Genomic DNA, 21,797 nt, shown 5'->3' on the forward strand with positions numbered 1-21,797 from the left:
TTGTGCGTGTAAATCACAGAGTTTATGGCTAGATTATTTTAATCTTCCTCTTGGTGTATAATATAGCACCATTATGAATAAGGTAGACAAAACACCGAGAGGTAGCCAAGCTAAAGTACAGCCTCCACATGGCGGGTTGAGTTTTGATGCAGCGTTACAACTTAAGTCAGTCTTGAAGTAGGTCTTTTCAGCCAAAAGGACGTGGTGGTTTAAGTTCATATGGTCGCTTGGGCACTGCTTGCTAAACGGAACTCCTGATCACCATGACATTCGTTCTGAGTCCTCCTCATGACTGCTATTGGTCCAAAAGTCACATGAAAGACATACATAGAGTGTATAGGGTTTTCAGCAGTACCCATATAAGTTCACAACTGTTCATTTTTTCGAGGTTTTTATACAGAGTCACTAAACATTTACTATTTAATTATGGAAATTAATTATGTTGTAGTTTTATTCTGCTGATATTTGTGGTCAAAAATAAATTAGCCATGTATTACACAGCCTCTTTTCATTAATCATATTTATTTTGATTTATATATTTTTATGTATTATTGTTGGAAAGCTTGTCTGGTTCCAAGAACACAGAACTGTGTTGAATGAATTGTATTTTGCTTTGATTTAATAAACTTTCAGCGACTGCTACAACTAGGAACCCACTAACTACCTCTATTAGTTACAATTAAACCTACTTATAGGATTAGTTGTAATATTTATACTCACTCCATTTTAGGCTAGGTTGTTCACAAACAGTACAAACTGGAAACGTGGGGTTTGGCGTGGGTTGCTTGTATAAAAAAGTGTATTAATGTTCCTCAAATACTTTTAAAATTATTTAGCAGAAACTATATCCCACTCTCCCCCACACTCTATTCAAGCTAGAGAACTGAGCTGCAGGTGATGTTCTTACGTATACACCCTCAGAGAAAACATTAAGAAACTCCCCCGCTTAACAAACCTCATTGAAGAGGATAGAAATCAACTAAATAATCTTGTTTTTCCCCAAAAGTTTACATCTTATTTCCCCAAATGATTAATTAAACATATTAAAGCTGCATATGAGCCACTTGCAGCTCGCTGAATAAACTGCCCTAACCGTAGCGCTAAACAGCTGGCCCCGACCCTTCATCCATCATTTCCTTCTCTGCCTGCCCCATGGATCATCTCTGCGACTCTCACTGGTTAAATCGCCTTTAGGTGCAATTTTTACATGTGTTTTAAACAGCAACAGTGACTGGAATGATAATTGGAGATGTCTTAAGGGGAGCAATATGACAATATGGCAGGTGTCCTCCAGCAAGCAAGAGCAACGCTGAATAACAGCGCCTCATTTTCCCCACTACAGGGGTCATGAGAGGTTTAGCACATGAACAACCCTGAAATGACCATGAGGAAAGCAAAAGTCACAGCTCTAGCCGGAGGATTTGACCTTTTGACTAATTCCATTAAAGAGCATTTGTGCTTTGACTCAAAATGACATACACACATGCCCATAACAGCTCATGTGCTTTGAGTATTTGAGGTTTAAAAATAAGCAGTCTCAAATATGAACTGCTGAAACAGTGGATTATCAAGCTTACTAACAGATGTGGTAAGTGTAAGGTCAATTTATGTGCATGCACTGCTATTATTCCAAGGCATCTGCCCTTGCTGCTGTTCATGTTTGTCTGTCATGTGCTGGGACTTAAGAGGAAGTCTCAGAGTGAGGGAAAAGGCTTGTAATGCAATATTTAGTGCAGACTTTGTTGCATACTTTGTTAGAAATTTTGCAAAATCTTGCACTCAGTTGATCTTATTTATGTATTTTGTCCAGCATGATTTTACTGGTTGCATAAGGCGAGATATATTAGACAAGCCGGGTTTCAAAATGAAGTGGTATTTGATATAATCTCAGTCTGGTATAAATTCAATGTGCAATAAAGTGGAGGAACTCACGATTTAGCTCATGATAACAACAGGCTTGTGTCAGTAACTGTCCTCTTATTCAGTTAATCATGTGGGAAATAACCACAGTAAGCAGGTAAACGATGACTCTTTTTTTCTTTGCTTTACTGTTTGTCTTCTTTACCTCCTCAAAGCGTTATTCTTCTTGTAATGTTGAGATGGTTTCTACCACTGAAATGGACATGGAGGAAAACACACTGATAGCAGGGGTGTTGCTCAATATGCTCAGAAAAGCATAGTGATGTAATTTATCACAATAGTGGTAAATATTGTCATACTGCCCAGCTCTAGATGAGACATATGTCACTACTTTGTCAGATGAGGAACTTTTTGCTTACCTAGAAAGCAATGATGATACTGTAAGTACAAGTTGTAAATATTTTTAAATCTGTGTTTTCATAGTTAGTTTAGCTGGTTTACTAAAGGGATAACCAATTCATATTACATTTCTAATTCTGTGGTCCAAGTTCAATTCTTTTGTGAAGGAAATAACTTCAGTAGGCAAACATGAAATGTTATTCAAGAAAGAAATATGTAAATTTGCAAACCTGCAGCACTCAGCTGATGTTATTTCCATATTTTGTCCAATATTATTTTACTGGTGAGGTGAGATACACTAGAACAGCCAAGCTTTACAATGAATCAGTATCTGGTACACTCTAAAAAGTGATGTGTTAAATAACAATTCACTTACTTGTGTCACCCGTTTTAACACTTTTTGTGATTTACAAAAACTTTGTTTCTGATTTAACATATTTTGTGTTAAAAGTCATTTAAAATGTGTTATCTGTGAGTGGGCACAGAAACATTTCAACACATTTTGTGTTAAAAGTAACTCACAATGTCTCCAACTGTACACACTGATGTGTCTGGTTAAAGAAAGAATGTGTTTAAGACGTCTGTTTTTATGTGTGTATAATTTTCACTGATTTTGTTATAAATTCAAAGTGGAATAAAGAGGAGGTTGGAAATTTGGTAAATGCCGGTAACAAAATCCTCTTATTCCAGTATAGTGTGAAAAATAACCATGGTAAGCAGTTAAGCTGGTACACTTTTTTGCTTTACTGTCCACAAAGCGTAAACATAATTGTTCTTCCAGTGACTTTGAGACAGTACCTAATACTGAAGCAGACATGGAAGCAAACAAAATGAAAACCAGTCAAATAAAAGAAGACAGTTTAGTAAAAGTCTTGATTGTAGTATACTGTCATCTTTAATTTGGCCTAAAAAGTGTAATTAATCTAGCAAGAAAGTCTGTGGCCACTCAGCCTAATGCCGTTTTATTTAAGGCTGCTTTGACTGACGACCGTTTTGCGAGAGCTGAGGCACAACAGTGCTTTCCCAGAGACCTGAAGCCATTATGTCTGATGTTTGAACCTGTACCATAACACAGGTGGCTTTTTGTGCAGGCATGGTATCTGCCTTCTGCAATGACCAAAAATTATGGAATCGAGCCCTCCTGCCCCCTATAGATGTTACAGGACCACTCAGAAGTAAGAACTTTTGTTGTTTTCGTAAGAGCCAAGCATTTCCTGCTTTCTTTTACTAACATGCATTTGCGCCAACTCAACAAATGCACATTCTTCACATTCTGTTGTGACACAAACTTGACAGGGAGAAGATAGTTGCGTTCAGCTTAAATAACTGCGATTAGGTGATATGTGATAACTGTGACAGGCATCATTTGTGTGCACCACACATAAAGGCTCTAAGTTCTGTCTCGTCACATCTTTATGGTAATTGAGTCGCTAGAATATAATTACTTCCATTTAGAACATGTCCCTGCCTTCAAATATGGTAACTGTAGTGCACTACACCTCGCAGTCAAAAGCACTCAGTATGGTTATTGTCAATCACATACTGTGAGTAATTGAAAGAAAGCAAAAAAGATCTTTCTGTCACAGCTGTTCTTTTAGAGAACCACTGAAATAATATGGGAGACACTTTTAAGGCAGTTTTGAAACTGGGAGATTCAAGAGATTCATCCAAGAGGTGTCCCAGAACTGTCAAGCTACTTTGACTACAGATAACATAAGCACTTTAATAAGATCCTCAGAAGCCTGCTAACAAGCAGACATTCAAGTAAAAGAACGAATGAAACGCCAGAGCTGAAGAGTCAAAGACGTCTTTTGTTCATGTTCCATATAGATTTAAGAAAGATGACTGTTTGATGAATGAACACCTCCTACATGTTCCACACTCAACATTTACTTTATTACACATCTCTACCTTATATGTTCACAATATAGGTGTACACTTACAGACTGTAGCCCATTTGCTGTCATGCCCTATTTGTTGGCCACCCTCTACTCCATTCATCATTGGTCAGTTTCTGACTACAGGAGCTTCTCACCAGATATTATTTGGGTGATGGATCATTCTCAGCACAGCAGTGACACTGACATGGTAGTGTGTGTGGTGCTGGTATTAGCTTATAGCGGTGTTGCTGGAGTTTGTACACTGCTAAGCTGAGAGTAGTCCAGCAAAGGCCAAGAGCACCGATAAAGGCCTAGAGGACGGCTAACTCAATTTATGCATTACTGTAGATGGGCTACAGTCTCCAGTGCTGCATTTACATGTTAGCAGGGCGGTCAACAGTAAACTGGATATTCCATTGTTTTCAGTGGAGCAGCAATGATGGCAGCATACCTCAGTGCTCAGCGGAACGTCCAGTCAGAAGCTCAATTTTCCAAACTTTTGGCATCAACCGTCACAATAGCTTAAACCCGAGGTGGATTTTTTTTGTGAATCATGAATCATAAACTTTTGTTTTTTTAAATACCAGTAATATACAACAAAGAATTAGAAGAGTACAGAGCATCCCCCTGGAGGAAATAAACAAATCACAAAATGAAACAGATCAAATTACGTGATGCACAACAGCAAAGTAATCTAATTAGATTGAGGGGAATAAGCCCAATAAGCACATGCCTGTGCTGGACTAGAACCCTGCTTTCCCTGAGGAGAGCACATAACCTAACTACAAATCTAAATCTTTCAACTTCACTGTAGAAGTGATCAAAAAGATATTTGAAAAAAAAAAACAAAACAACACTGAAAAAAGGTAAAAAGAAGCAAGTTCACAAGTTCAAATTTAGGGGTTAGGGTTTGTGACGGACACCTCCCAACAGAAAAAAAACCCTATAAATAGTGATTTTGCATATATTTAGCTTATTACTATGTCAATTATTTGTATATTTTTAAAAATATTCTTATTTTACAGTGGGACTGCGGTTTGAACTAATTCAGAAGAATGATCCATATAGAAAATAACAATATACATATTTATCTGTGCTGCAGCCTACCTGCAAACATGGATAGCTAAAGCTGTTAAGAGAATTCTGACTGATTTAAAATGAAGAGCCTCATGGGCCTCACTCGTGTTTAGCAGGCTACAAATACTCCACAAGGGGGGACAGTCAAATAGATGTTGATGTTTCCTAAGAGAAGTGTTTCGTTATCATGATAGCTGACAGCTTAATTGAACATTGCATTTCATGTATATATCATACAGTTCTAGTAGTGGTTTCTAATAAAGTGGGCAGTAAGCATGCAGTACCCTACAGTGTGTATATGGATATACAATGACCCAGCTTCATAAACAAATTAAGATATCAAATTATTGAAAAAAATCAGGAGTCAAGAAAGAAAAGGATGAATGATGAAATGTCGAAATGATAAAATGCTTAAATAATCATAACAGCATCTATAAATGGGGTAGGGCAATTTTGTGAATGGTGCACATCACATGACGTCCTCACCGGCGCGTCAATGAGCTGACTCAAGGTCACTGGCCTGTTCATCACAAGCAGCTCTATAATTAGCCAAGCCCTTACCACTCGCAGTGCACATGCAGTGTAAGAGGAGCCACGCAGCACCATAGCATGAAGGTGACAGTCCCCTCTGGAGCCACAACACCTGCATCACAGATACCCAGTGAAAACATCTGCTGCATCAAAACTGCAGCCATTAGGGTACATGATAAAAGTGACAAGCTTACACAAGATGATATTAGTCTCCCCAAGATGAAGCTGCTTAAGATGAAGCTGGATATTGCTTCAGCTGACTAAACAGTAAAAAAAAGCATCTAAGAACATTGTGGACAAAGTACACACTTCCTAATTTTGGTCCTGTAATAGACGTAACAACGGTCACGTCTTGTACCTAACAACAAGATGAATATCAAGACTGTAAACATGCTGACGGAGACTGTATTTTGCACTTTTGAGTATTCAGCACTTCTTCATATTGCTTTATAACATGCCAGAACATGCACAAATGGGCCTTTACATGGCTTCACTTTCTATATTCCATTGATTTTTTTTTTATATTTTATGTATTACAGGTCTATATCATGGAAAACATCATGAATTTTCCTCACTTTTTAAATAAACGTTATTATGAATTATGTATCATGTATATATTATGAAATATGGTTAAAGTGAAAACCAACATATTTCTATAAATCCACCTGTTAAGCCTACAGCAGTTCAGCTCTTCCATTTCATGCTTAAGTTGTAAGAAGTGTTTCAGCCTGGACTGCTTTTTGAAGGAGGCACAATACAGAGCTGTCAATCAGAACAGATATCATTTACTTATATCAGCCCTAAAGGCACAGTAACAAAAACAGCCTGTTTTATTAAAGGGGATAAAGAGAGGTTGAAAAATGGTCATGTAAAAATTAATTATGACTGTTTTTGGTACATAACCCCCCCCCCAAAAAAATTGTTTAGTTGACCTCAGATGGAAAAATACAAGAGTAAGGTAGGATATCGGCACATTTAAAATGTCTTGATTGTACAGAGCTATAATATACTATACAGACCAGTGTGGTTCAGACTGATTTGGTCGTTCCAGTTCTACAACAAAATAACCCTCAAAAACCACAAACTATAGAATTTATAAGCAACTTAAAAAAAAGCCCAATCATTTGAGTGTGGATGCATGTATAGCATCAGCCCCTCGCCTGTCTCCACCCACCACACTGTGATAAAATGCCCACTTTCTTCACAAAAGTAGTTTCCAAAAGGGGCATATCAGCAATTCAGTTTTAGATTTTGAAGTTTTCCTCGATATTGTATTGAAATTGTACAATACAATCATTTTGATTCAAAGCAACAAGAAAGAATAAAATAGCAATATCAAAATTTTACGTAGTTCTCCTCAAATGTAGTCATTAAGCTAAGACATATTTGGTGTCTGAAGTTTGTTTCTTTAATTTTGCACTGGAGCTATGGGGTTAATGTATCTAAGAAGTAATGGAAGCTCATATTCCATCAATTACCACTGTGCAAACTGCATGCCTAAATCATTACAGACTTGCCTCAAACCATAGAGAGGTTCAGTAATCTCAAACAGACCTGCTTCTGTGGTTTCTGACACTGTATAATACTTTTATCTATAAACATGGATAAAAGTACAAACAAAAAGTAGTTTTTAAGATGCCTGCAATTACTGTTTTTAGCTATGCAACACATTTTTGACAGAAACCACATAAACATTTAATATAATTTGAGGTAGGACTGCACCAGTATAAGATGTGTGTGCCAGCACTGATATCTGATATTTTTCATGCATATATTTGTCTATGCTAATACCAATACAGATACAAAAACATTTATAAATTATGAGAAAATTGGGACTAAATTACCTGGACTAGCACTGCACAGTAGTCCAGCGCCGTCTAAATATTATCAGTTGGAAATGTTGACATCTGTCTGATGCATCCCTACTTTGAGGCAATCATGTGATGAGTTAGGAATCCAATGTGCATTATGCTGTTTGGAGAGGTTTAAGCTTTGTAGCCCCAGTGCAAAATTAAAAAAGCTAACCAAACATCATGGCTGATGAGACACATCTGTGGTAAAGAAAAACTGTACAAAAGAGATTTTTCAGCAACTATTCCTTTAAAATTGGTTCCCCTTAAATGAGAGCAAATTCTTTTTAGCTTTCAGTGAATGCATAGTAATAGGTGCTGACTGCTTCTTGGAGAAAGCTTGGGATGCAATCATGAGGACCATCAGGAGTCCAGGCTGTATGTCTTTAACAGAAATCCATCCAGACGCTGGAAGCACTCACTGACTTAAACGCTCAAGTCTAATTGCCATGGTAACTGGCTTCTTAAGCTGGCTGGAAGCCCGAGAGACAGACCTCACAGAGTGGTCTCTCACGCTGGGGGGAAATGGGAGATATTAGACATGAGCCCTCTTGAAACTCCAATTAGCGATAAAACAACAAGCTTCGAGCAAAATCTCCCCATGGCTTTGTGTCCTCCAAGACTGATGTGGATCCAGTGCAGGTCACTGAAGGACAGTACGCAGTTGTACATAAGAAGGATAGATAACACACCATAAGAAATCCATGATGACAGATTACAGTGAGTCTCGAAATTTAGAGTGAAAAATGAATTTCATTCACTAGAATGGTTTGGGTGTTGGAGGTTGATTTGTTGGTACAAAGCTATTTGGTTTGCAAGAAGCAATGCAGGCTCAAAAGCAAAGCTGTGCTGACAATTTACAGCAGGATAAATCTTTTCCAGGTAAACCCACAACTCTACGGGGAGTAGTAAGCAGCACAACGATCAGGCAGGTGAACCTACAATCTAATGACGATCTTTCCTCAGGGAACAATATCTGATGCACACAAACAAACATACCTGCATTTCAAATGCTGACTGGACAAATGCATTAGCTAAATGTATTACATTTCTGTTGCTGGGAACTTGACTTACAGTGGTTGTTGAGACTCTCTTAAGACACAATCTTAAGAACTGTCTGACCCTTCAAAGCGTAGAGTTGCTATTGTCGTTTTCCTTTACATTCGATGTAAACTATCTAATTACTTAAATGTAGTTACAGAATTAAATGTTTGCATTTACATGTCCAACTTTTCTCCAATATCGCACAAATGGATGATGTGGTTTTTTTTTCCACAAATGAAGACAAAATGAAGCAAGGATATGTTTTCACACCTCCAAAGTTCAGTCTTAGAGGTTGGTTGCATTTTCTGCTTCTCATAATCCAAGAAAGCCCAAGCACATTTAGTGATGTGGAGGTCTGGATTCTGGGGTGGTGAGTCCAGCTGGTAAAAATACCAGCAGCTTTGTTGTTTGATTTGCAAATTTTGTTCTTTTTGTCTGTTTCCATTTTTCAGTAAGAGCTTCTTGACAGCTGCACATCCTTTTAGACCCATAGTGTTGAGTTGTCTCACAGTGGAAGGATGGACAGAGTGGGGCTTGATTTTCTCCTCTCTCTCAAAGATAAAAGTGTTTAATACATACACACACACACACACGCACACACACACAAAGAAACCGATGAAAGATACGTGCAGACACACGACTCTCCTGTACCTCAAATTTGATTGAGCTTTGCTAGTGCAATTCTAGCACAAATCATGTTAAAGATGTCTCTCCAAAATCTGTTGGTGGCTGGTAGAACTTGTTTTTTCATGTTTATCTTAATCACAGTGCGTGATTACGTGTATGCACACATGCATTAGTCTTGTCTTCATCTCAGTTGCTCTGTGAAATCTTTCCCTGCTGACACAGTGAAATTTCACAGACCAAATGCTCATACTTGAGAGGAAACGCTGTACAAGTTTCCTCAAATATTGTAGCTTTTGCAATTCAGCAGTATTAGAGTATTCAGATGCATGAGTTAGGTATAAAAGGGGTCAAGACTTTGCAGAGTCTGTATCTGAATATTCAGTGAAGACTATGACAAAGGCTGGGAAAAGATCTGGAAAGTAAGACACGAATTTGCACACCATGTGCAGGCCTGCTGAGAAGAAGAACACTACAGTCCTGAAAAGCTGCCATTATCTGATTCACAGCATGCTAATCCATTATCTCTCTCGTAAATGGAATAAACACACCAATTACTACTGTAAAGCCTTCAGCCTACTCAGTGAGCTGCTGAGCGAAATGCATGTTGGTACAGCGGTACTAGCCATAATGTCCTGAGAGGGAGAGGGACATCTTAATAAAAGCTAACACAAGCACAAATTGCATTTACTCACATCATTTTCTAAAAGTATGCAAAGTATAATCTATATCAATATGTATAAGCCATAGATCTACACTCCACTTATGGAAAATGTAGCATACAGTGAGGTCCAAAAGTCTGAGACCACATTGAAAATTTGGGATTTCTCCATTCAAACTTGGAAATAAACAGAATATTTCAGAATTTTGAAAAAATTTAAACATTTTAGAAGAGAAATTATGAAAAATGAAAACAACATTCTGCCCTATTTCTACATCACTAATTAAAATTAAGCAGATGACCTGACCATGTTAAAGCCTTTGTACAAAAAGGTCAGATTTTTTTCCTTTGAAGCTGGTGTTCAGACGACTCTCAGTGAGATTTGATCTACTTATCAGAGGCTTTTGCACAAAGCTGCCCATATCAGCTCGAGAGCACACTGTCATTCATTAGTGCGTTAATGTTAAAATTTCAGACTCCACTTTATACTACAAATGTTAGGCTGTTAATATCTGTTTTGTGGTTAAAATGTTTGATTAAATTAGAAAAGAATGTAAAATCGAAGCATTTTCATTAGTGGTCTCAGATCTTTGGACCCCACTGTATGTTCAACTAACACAACTCCAACCCCTTCCTTTCCTTACGCACTGGAGCAATGTCTAATGGGAAACACTGCCATGAAATGCCAGGTCTAATGCAGTGAAACAAAATAGTCTATAAGCTAAAGTGCAATGCAATGCATGTTTATATATTACACTGCAATGCAACACAACAGTCCAGTCTATTGGCCACACTGCAGTGCAATGTCTACTAACGTATATACACTGTTATGCAGTGCAATGCCATGTCTGTGTACAACAGCCTAAAAACTACAGTGCAATACAAGGCAATGTACTACACTACAATACGACACAATGCCTAGTAGTCCACAGTAGTCTATACACTCCACTGCAATACAATGCAATGTCTAGTAGTCTATGTATAGCAGTCTCTATACTATACTGCAATCCAATGCAATGCACTATACTACAATGCAATATGTAATAGTCTATGTTCAGCAGTCTATATACAACATTGTAACGCAATGTCCAATAGTCTACATACAGCAGTCTATATGCTACTCTGCAATACAACACAATGTCTACTAGTCTATCTACATTGCAATACAACTCATTGTCTAATAGTCTATGTATAGCAGTACCATCGCAATTCAATGTCTACTAAAATATAATAGAGAGTAATATATACAAATATATACTAAGGTACTTTTAGCATTGATGGCTGTAAGGCCAGATATGGCTGCCTGAAAAAAAGTGATGTTTAAGTGAGTTAATGTTTCATTGTGTATTGAATCGGAATTACATTTACACTAGATAATGAGTGTTCCTTCAGTGAATTCAGAGCATTTGTTTTTTCTTTTCTGTTTTTCTATAAGCACATAGTAGTCAATTAGTGAACTGTATAGGTCCCTGTTGTCTATACTCTTGAAAAAGATGATTCCTCAAGGGTTCTTTTGTAAGAACCATGAACACTTAAAGAACCTCTTGCTTGATTAAAAGGCCCTTTGCATTATTAGACATCATACTGTTATGTAGTTAATAGATTATAAGACCTTGCACTTCATTGTGTAGTATATAGGCTGCAAAATTCTATGTAGATCCATGAACACTTAAAGAACCCTTTGCATGATAAAAGGTTCTTTGCATCATGAAATGGTTTGTCAGATTGATGGAAAATGTGCATGAATGTGCTATACCTGGCTATGTATAGAACCTTTATAGCACCCAGAAGGGTTCTTCCATCATTACAAGCTTGATTTCATCACAACAGAAGAACCCTTTTGGGTGCTATATAGAACATTTTTTTAAAAATGTTCTGTATACAACCATCCACAGCACATTCTCCATCAATCTGAAGAACAATTTCATGATGCAAAGAACCCTTAAATCATGTAAAGGGTTCTTTGAGTGTTCATGGTTCTATACAGAACCATTTCTTTACTAAATAAAAGGGGTATATTTGGCAGCCTATATACTATACAATGCAGTGCAAGGTCTTATACTCTATGAAGTACAATGCACTACAATGTCTAATGTGTGTACGACAACCAAATACTACGTAAGAACGCAATGCAAAGTTTATATGTTACACTATAACAGCACAATCCAACTATAATTTCAGTTATTATGACCCACCCCCTTTTACCTTGAGCAATGGCTATGGACTCGAAGCGGTGCAGTTCGCGCAACAGGCATGAGCGCTCAGAGGGGATCAGGCCATAGATGAAGTCGCGAGCCCCCTGTGGCGAGCTCAGGGGCTCCACAGGCTCTTTGCGTGCATGTGTGCCCAAACTGGCGCTGTGGCCTGGGGTTGCGCACAGCGGTGGCCTGAGCGCCCGGAGCAGCGTGGGCCGCAGGGCTCTCCGCAAACACGGCAACATGGAAGAGAGAGGGAGAGGAACGAGCATAGAGGGAATCCTAGAGAGAGCAAAATAAAGAGGAAAGCTGTTAACAGCAACTACTATCAACATTTTTACTGACAGTAAAAACTGCTAACCTGTTTCCTGAAATTGTAATCTTACATTACACTCATTTTGAAGTCCTTACCCAACTTGTTCTCATCTCTAACGTCTTGTATATCAGTAGTCCAGCAGATATTTGACATATTCACTGGATCATCCCACAGATCTTTGATCTGTACAATCTCAGTGCCTTCCTTGTAAACTTGTCCTATATGCATCATAACCCCACTAGGGGTGACATGATTATTCTTACATGATTACTCATGATTAATTGATTTAAATAAATAAATACAACTTTCCTTCTCAACAAACTTGCAATAATTAGGTGGTAATGATCAGCAGGGTCTTCTGGTTACCATATAAATGGCTGAAGATTCTGCACAAGGTCCCCTATTAGCAATCAAATAGCATCTGTGTGCATCATTGAAAGAGAGGAAACTCTCATGAGCCCACACCAACAAAATGTTTTTAGGCAGAAATTGAATGTATCTTAATTTATAGGCCCAAAGCCAAACTAAACATTCTCTACAAAAGTTTTTTAAAGAGTATTTTAACCTCTTTTTACCATTAATATAATAATAATATAATAAAATATATGTCTTTGTAAAAATAAATGACATCAGTCTTGTTAAAAAGTTTGCACTTTTTTTCAAACTGTCAAAATAACATCATCATGGTCAGTTTCACATCTTTGGCACGCGACTGATTCAACTTTGCTATAGGTGTACATGTCACAGCAGATGACTGTGCTATGTCACATTATCAACAATCAATAAACAATACTGTCTACTGCTCATAAGTTACACACAATGATAGTAAAGTTAACAAAGTTGCTGTCACTCTCCTACCTAATGTTAAGGTCAGCTGCGAGGGAACCTGCCACAGCAAATCTCGATCTAAAAAAAGAAATACTAAAGAATGCATTTCTTGCCTTTGTTTATCCAATCACCACCACTACGATAACAATAATTTCCATCTCTATGTGACTTGCTTGGTTATGTTAGCACAAAGTTAAAGATGGTGTATGTATACTTTATACATTGGGTTTAATATTACTTAGGAAGCTCTAGCTGAAACACTATATGAGCTGGAATAGCCGCATACTCAAATAATTACACTCCTGTGTCACAGATTTAAGCTGAGTTAAGGAGACAGAGGCAGAGTGGTGTTTCTCCATTTGCATGTTTTCCACTACAGTCTCCACCCTTTCCCTCAAACATTATTGAGTATTTTTCAAAGTTGAACAAGGGGTCAGACTATCTGAAACAACCAGGTCTAGACTGACCTGACTCAGACTTAGCTAAGAACCCGACATGTTTCTTGCTAATATAAGCTATTATAAGGCTTCTTGGTTTATTTTCCAATAAAGCGTTAACAGGCTCTGGATAGTATGTTACTGTTCAGTAAATCCTAAATATTCAATTATTATCAAATTCATCTGCAGATTACTTGTCACAAATAATAATCTGTGCACCTCACAATTCAATATGATAACCATACAAGGTGCTAAGATGTGATTATACAACCACCCTCAATGTATCTTGATGCTGTATGTTTAACATTAACTGATTTAACAAAAATTGCAATAAAAATCGATAAGAAAATGTATTAAATATCACGTTGTGTCATATAATTCTGATTAGCTCAACATTTCACTTCTTTTTAAAGTTGTTACTGCACGTGTGGTAAACACATGCAATCAGAGCTATTTTTTCTCTTTAAACGAAGCACATAAAAGCGCCCACCTTAGAACAAAGCCTAATAGGTCATTCAGTGCCTTTATTTAATATACACAAAATTACCCCGATCAGGCATAACATTATGACCATCTCCTTGTTTCTATGCTCATTGTCCATTTTATCAGCTCCACTTACTATATAGGTGCACTTCGTAGTTCTACAGTTACAGACTGTAGTCCATCTGTTTCTCTGCAGACTTTGTTAGCCCCCTTTTACCCTGTTCTTCAGTGGTCAAGACCCCCATGGACCCTCACAGAGCAGGTACTATTTGGGTGCTGGATCATTCTCAGAACTGCAGTAACACTGGTGTGGTGGTGGTGTGTAAGTATGTGTTGCACTGGTCTGAGTGGATCAGACACAGCAGAGCTGCTGGAGTTTTTAAACACCTCAATGTCACTGCTGGACTGAGAATAGTCCACCAACCAAAAACATCCTGTCAACAGCGTCCTGTGACCACTGATGAAGGACTAGAGGATGACCAACACAAACTGTGCAGCAGCAGATGAGCTATCGTCTCTGACTTCACATCTACAAGGTGGACTGACAAGGTAGGAGTGTCTAATACAGTGGACAGTGAGTGGACACAGTGTTTAAAAACTCCAGTAGCACTGCTGTGTCTGATCCACTCAGACCAGTGCAACACACATTAACACACCACCACCACGTCAGCGTTACTGCAGTGCTGAGAATGATCCACCACCCAAATAGTACCTGCTCTGTGACGGTCCATAGGTGTCCTGACCACTGAAGAACAGGGTAAAAGGGGCTAACAAAGTATACAGAGAAACAGATGGAGTACATCTACAAAGTGCACCTATATAGTAAGTGGAGCTGATAAAATGAACAATGAGTGTAGAAACAAGGAGATGGTCATAATGGTACGCCTGATCAGTGTACGTACGGTTTTTGAAAAGACGGTTCTTCAAGGGTTTCTCAGTGAAGACAAATGGTTCTATAAAGACCAAGGACACTCAAAGAACCATTTGCATGCGTAAAGGGTTCTTTGGTTCATGAAACAGTTCCTCAGATTGATGAAGAATGTGTTGTGTAAAGTTCTACACAGAACCTTGTTGAGGTTCTATATAGCAACAAAAAGGGTTATTCTATTGTTACAAGCTTGACATTGTAACAATAAAAGAACCCTTTTTGGTGCTATATATAGAACCATTTATTTATTTATTTAATGCCTCTGGGTGGGCGTGAGTTTATTTTATGGGTAAGTGAGAGCCTAAGTAAAAACAGATGACGACTCTTTTTCAATTTTTTAATCAATTCAGAATCTTTAAGAGAGAATTGTGATACAAGAATGAATTATTTGCCCCTTAATACTTAATTATTAATATAATCAATAGTGACTGCCCTAAAGTACTCAGCTAGGGGCTGAACAATAAGAGATTTTGCCACCTTTAAATCTAAATGTAGTTGATACTGCCTCCAGTTCAAAACTAGTTTATAAACACTGGAGGGGACATGACTTGATGCCTTTCTGTCTATGAGTCCTCTCAGCGTTTCAGACTCACCCATCAGAGAGAGAGAGAGAGAGAGAGGCTACCACACCGAGCACAAATGACTGACATGGTCACTGTCTGTAAAGCAGACTAGACTGTCATTATGTTTATGAGCTCTTTATTGACATGCACTGATACAGGTACTACTGAAAAGTCGACTTAATGGTTTAAGTGTAAAAAAAAAACAAAAAAAACTGTATAAATATATATCGACTAATTGCATTGTTAGGCCCCACCTGCAAAGAGAAACCCAGACAAACATCTAACTGAAAAACAAGGACGTCACACCTACTGTCCACTAATGTTTTCACAATATTCAGTCAGACGTGGAGCAGTAACAGATTGACCGTTAGCCACCAGAGAACCTAAATGTGAGCTTTGTGTCGATGCTAACCTTAATACTGAATAACCGCTTTAACGTTCTGTGTTTAAAAAGTGTTCATTATTTCATGTAACGTTAATATGTTTTGTTTTGTTTGTTTTTTTTTCTCTAAAATTGAGTCCCAACTGGAGCTCCTGTCCCGTTGTGGTCCCATCAGAGAGCGGACTTCTTTGACTGGAGGACACAGCTTTGGTTCCTCTGTTCATCCAGCGAGAGAAGCGGGACACACCGCAGTTTACACACCTTCACTGGCGGTGATGGAGCATGACACTAAATATTTCACATTCACAATGAGATTAATAAAATATCCTATGCTACACTATGTCGCTAACCGACCAGAAGCATAATAGGAGCGGTTACGCTACGCAAAACGAGTTGAAAACACACACAAGTCAACAAGCATGAGTGTCTGTTTTAATGTAACGTTACCTCCAACCAAGAGCTCCGCCGAGTCCCGTTATCGTCGCTAGCCGCTCAGCATGGAGTCAAAAACCGCAGAAACGCTGTCCATTGACCGAGTCTATCAAAGAACAACCGCTAAACCAGCCGGCACCGACTCGAAATCGCTCAAAAGTGACATAAACTCTAACATTTCCTTCCCATGTCCTTGTCTTTCCCCTCCAGTCGAGCTGCTCCCTCAGTAACCTAGAAATGTTTCGGCTAACGTTAGCTCGGCTCGGTCTTTACGTCGCTATGACGACATTCGGCAGATGCTGTAGGTTTTTTTTTTTTTACAGTAAAACTACAGTAGCTGACGTTTTCATTTTAGGGCGTGACTCGGCGGGCGCGTTCCAAACGAGACACTTGCAGTCTACGTAGGGCACCTTTGAAGGGAGAACGCTCATGGTAACCGTTGTCCATGGGCGCCTCACTGGTTGCATTCCAAACGGCAAAAATGCAGCCTCTGTAGGGCACTTCAAAAGACGCCCGTTTTTAAGTGTGCTTCCAAACTGAAGTGCGCAAAACAAACCCCTCCCTCACTTAGTAACTGTTGTTAACGCCATGTTTCCTGCTGCCTTGCTGTCGGTCTAAGGGTCTTCGTAGGCAGTGTTTTCCTTCAAGGTCTCTCTAAAGAAATTTAGTATAAGGAGGATTTAAGCAGCGATATGTCACGATGTTGCTAAAATAAGAGTTGACAGTTATAGCTATTAACACCTGGTGGTCATCTAGACTAACGTCGGCTCATTTGGCTCCAAAAAAGACAGACAGCCTAGATGGAACAAATGTATGAAATTAGCATTTTAGCCAGCAAAGTTAATACTACAATCACACACTGCCTATTTCTTAGAAAAAATCCTCTCACAAACAAAGTTTGCTACCGCCTCTACCTTACAAACGGTTACAAACGCACCTCTGGGTCACATGGTTAGCCCAGTTGTAATAATGATTAGATGTGAGAATTGTGTACACAGAAGTAGAGCTATGATTCCTTCAGCTTCGAAAAATGCCAGTGATGTTCGTCCTCCATGGCTTTTATTTTCAACTACTGCACAATGAGGACTAACCCTTCAGAGTGTTTACTGTGAAGGGGATGAGAATTAGAATTAGGGATTAGGGAGTAGGGCACAGGCGTGATCTCTACTGAATGTAACAGACAGTTACAAACGCAAGCCTTGTTTTCTTGTATGAGGTAGAGCAAATCACAAAAAATAGACATGCACTGCGGTCTACTGTACTTTTTAAAAAAAAGAAAGGAAAGAAAAAGGGGTAAAAAAAGAATTTAGCTTTACTATGGATTTTAGCCTCAATCTCAATCGAATACAATCTAATATACTTTATCAACTTGTACTTGCAGCAGTTTTTATTGACAACGAGGAACTTCAACTTATCCCTGGTGACCCTTTAATTATGGGAAATGTATTTCTAATTTCAGACCTGTGGGTTTCTGGACATTTATTGAAACTACATTTCCCACTTACTAAAGCCAAACCTTCCAATATTAAAAACACAGCGAGTTATCTAACACAAACAGTGACACCTTGTGGTAAAGGGGAATTTCACAGATTTTTCAAAATTTCTGCATAAAGATTCTTAAGATGTAAACATAGTCATTCAAAATTTATGTGAAATTGTAATAGTGTAATAGTGCACTGTAAAGAAACTTACCTTACTGACTTAGATTTCTTTACAGTGGTGGAGATTGGGGATTGTGATGTCTACAACACAAATATAACCATTTTACTATCCTAAACGACCAGTGAACCTACGTGTGTCTTCAGAATTTTATATATAATGCTGATAGTAAAATAGTAATGAATCTATAAATAAATAAAATGTTTTTGGGGGGTTTTATTTGGCCTTATAACACCCTGCATGATTCTACACTATTTAGTCATAATTATGTGGACACCTGACCATCACACCTATATGAACTTGTTGGACATCCCATTCCAAAACCCATGGGCATTAATATGGAATTGGACCCTACTCAGCGGCTATAACAGCCTTTTGGGAAGGCTTTCCACAAGATTTTGGAGTGTGTCTGAATTTGTGCCCATTCAGTCAAAAGAGCATCTTTGAGGTCAGGCACTCATGTTGAACGAGAAGGCCTGGCTTGCAATTGGCTTTCCAACTCATCCCAAAGGCGTTCAATGGAACTGAAGCCAGGGCTCATGCAGGCCACCGGAGTTCCTCCACAGCAAACTCATCAAACCATGTCTTCCTGGACCTCGCTTTGTGTGCAGGGGTACAGTCATGCTGAAACAGGAAAGGAACTTCCCCAAACTATTGCTTCAAAGTTGGAAGCATATAATTGTCTAAAATATCTTTATATGCTGTAGCATTAACATTACCCCTTACTGGAACAGCTCCAGACCATTATCCCTCCTCCACCAAACTATGCTGTTGGCAGTAAGCATTCTGGTAGGCAGCATTCTCCTGGCATCCGCCAAACCCAGATTCTTCCATTAGACTGCCAGGTAGTAAAGTGTGATTCATCATTCCAAGGAAAATGTTTCCACGGCTTCAGAATCCAGTGCCCTACACCACTCCAGCCAACTCTTGGCATTGTACATAGTGATCTTAGGCTTGTTGTCAGCTGCTTGGCCACGAAAATGTATTTCATTAAGCGCCTGACGTGCAGTTTTTTTGCTGATGTTGCTTCCAGAGATGGTTTGGAATGCTGCAGTGAGTAGATATGTTGTAGATCGGCGGCCGCACTCTCTGATTTTGTGTGGTCTTCCGCTTCACGGCTGAGCTGTTCTTGCACTTAGATGCTTCCATTTCACTATAATAGCACTTACAGCTGACTGGGGCAGATCTAGCAGGCCACAAATTTCATGAACTGGCTTGTGGCGAAGGTGGCATCCTGTGACAGTGCCATGTTTAAAGTCACTGAGCTGTGAGAGAAACTCTTCAAATGTCTGGTTCCTATCACCACCACTGTGAACAAGTCTGCAAGTTTTTCTAGAATGGAGCATTTCACATTCTTTCACATTGCTCATAACATTTTCTAAATACCTGGAACAGTTTTCTGTAGGCTAGAAAGGACAGAAATACAGGCCTAAAATATTTACAATAATCATACATTATTTATAATACTTAATGTTTTTGAAAATTTTGAGGGTGAAGTGGCTGAAGACTTTATAAAAAGAATCTCTGTTCCATAAAGGATATTTAAATTATTATGTTAATAAGATTTTACAAAGAGTCTTTTCACCAAAAAGCTTTTGTACCTCAGGCCAGTCTTAGCTTGAAGCTAGGCTCTAAATTTCTTTAAATCTAATCTGCCTCAGGGATGCTCAACCCTGTCTATGGCAGTCTGCCCCATACAGTTCTGTTCCAAGCATAATCCAATTTACCTCTGGCTGAAATCTTCATGTCTCTGTATTAAAGTAAAGTGTGATAAAGTAAGGCCGAAAATAAACTCCTGGCCCACTCAGCCCACCAGACTCTCCTGGCTGTGTTCTGTCAGAAGGAATAGCAAAGACTGAAAGTAATCTGTAATGCATTAATGAACTTAAACCAAAGGGGCAGCAGTGGTCCTCAGGAGGCACTACTGCATTTCAGCATGGCTTAAATCCTGAAGAGCACCTAACAGCACTGAACAATCGACCTCTTGAAGAACTTTGTGCAGGGTAACTTAACTCACCTGACTAGTCTGCGTCTAATTGACCAGATCAGGTGGGGTAGATCCACGCTGGAGCTGTGCTTTCCAGCAGATCTCCAGGAGCAGGGTCAGAGTCCACTTCTTCTGTTAACTCAGGTGTGTTGGAGTGCTGATGCTGCAGAAACCAAGAAGCCTCTAAGTTTACAGGCTTTTCCTGGCGTGATGTATTCCTTTCCTACATAATTTTCACCAAGAACGCTTGTTTGGGTTGAACTGTTTTTCATTTTTAGTCTATTTGCTTAGTTAAACCGACCAGTCTAAAGAGACTAAGCTAAAGGAGATTTAAAGTGCTCATTAATACGTTCTGAAACGAAACTAGCATTCAGATGCTGCTGTAGACTCAGGTGTCCTGCCTGCAACTCAACTCACGAGCACTCTTCCATTTGACACTGTTGCAGTCCTGCAGACCTCATCTGTACATGCCTGTGAGGACCACAAGGCTGTAGGGCAGAGATCTTCAAATACAGATCTTGAATCTAGTTTTTTAGTTTGAATTTTGTAATCACTGGTAGGTATGACAGTAGTCAACAGTTCAGTTTATTAGCAGTGATTACACAATGTGAGACTGCACACTGGATTCAAGGTCCAAGTACTCTGCTGTAGGGTGTCCCATTCTGAGACATATATAGGTAATCAAAACTATACTTTTTACTTTTTTTCCCCGCATATCAAACAAAAATGAGGCAAAATGTTTGGAAGTGACAAAAACACTATTTTCCATTTTGGAAAAACTAAATGAGAACAGAGAGATTAATAGCTTCATTTAGAAGCTGGAATGTAGTTTGGATGTCTGTTACATATAGTTTAGATGTCTGCTCATGGAGATGACCACACATGACAAAGCAAAAGACTAGCTAATCCAAATTCTAACTGGTGGAACTCAAGCTGATCCATCATCTTGGTTGTCGTCATGCCAACACCAGAGACAGCAGTGATTGGTCAATGAGTTTATGTCACTGCATAAATCGAACAGAGGGCGAATAAAATGATGTTGCATTTTCGCCTTCCGACAGATTGTTTGGATTGTAAGATATGCTCAATTGCACGCATGTTCCAATGAATTTTTGTGATGTTTGAATATATTGTGCTCAATGTGCCATGGCCTCTGGCATGAACGCACTGATGCAAGCTCAGGAGCGCTCTTTACGCCAAATGGAGAAGATATTCAGGTGTGAGCTGAAATGCATTCGTTTATTAATTGAATTTGTTTTGCATTATGCTTGTAGTATAGATTGAGCCACTGTAGACAAGCAAAGTATCTCATTAGCTCAAAATGAATATGACTTACACTCCAAAGGTCTACTGTTCTTAGATGTCACCAAAGTGCAGACTTCTGAGGTGGACCGCAGGGCTTAGGGTACTTTTTGGAACAAGGCTAGAGATTCACAATCATAGGGTTTTTTTACCTTATTCCTAGGAAATGAGATTATTTTACTTTTCTTTCTTCCAGATACTTTTTGAAATTTACAGAAAACCATCTAGGCAAGTTCCAGTTTTTGGTAAAATAACAAGGGCTGAGACTATAAGTTTCTAATATTGAGTAGGCAACCAATGGAAACCGTGAGTAGGAACCCCAAAAGTTCAAACTGGTTAATCATTTTGGTACACACAGC

At 38.8% G+C, this 21,797-nt stretch overlaps 1 protein-coding gene across 1 annotated transcript in view; it reads right to left on the bottom strand.

Moving 5' to 3' along the window:
• Window positions 1-16,762, bottom strand: part of LOC118821708 (transmembrane protein 65-like) — a 68,019-nt gene extending 51,257 nt beyond the window's left edge. The window contains exons 1-2 of the mRNA XM_036590443.1: window positions 16,506-16,762; window positions 12,132-12,403 (exon numbers count right to left, since the gene is read on the bottom strand). Of these exons, the coding sequence (XP_036446336.1) occupies window positions 12,132-12,393 (262 nt within the window). The 5' untranslated portion in view covers window positions 12,394-12,403; window positions 16,506-16,762. The remainder of the gene's footprint in view (window positions 1-12,131; window positions 12,404-16,505) is intronic.
• Window positions 16,763-21,797: the final 5,035 nt, after the last annotated feature.

Source organism: Colossoma macropomum, unplaced genomic scaffold (genome assembly GCF_904425465.1).
Source record: "Colossoma macropomum unplaced genomic scaffold, Colossoma_macropomum, whole genome shotgun sequence".
NCBI lineage: Eukaryota > Metazoa > Chordata > Actinopteri > Characiformes > Serrasalmidae > Colossoma > Colossoma macropomum.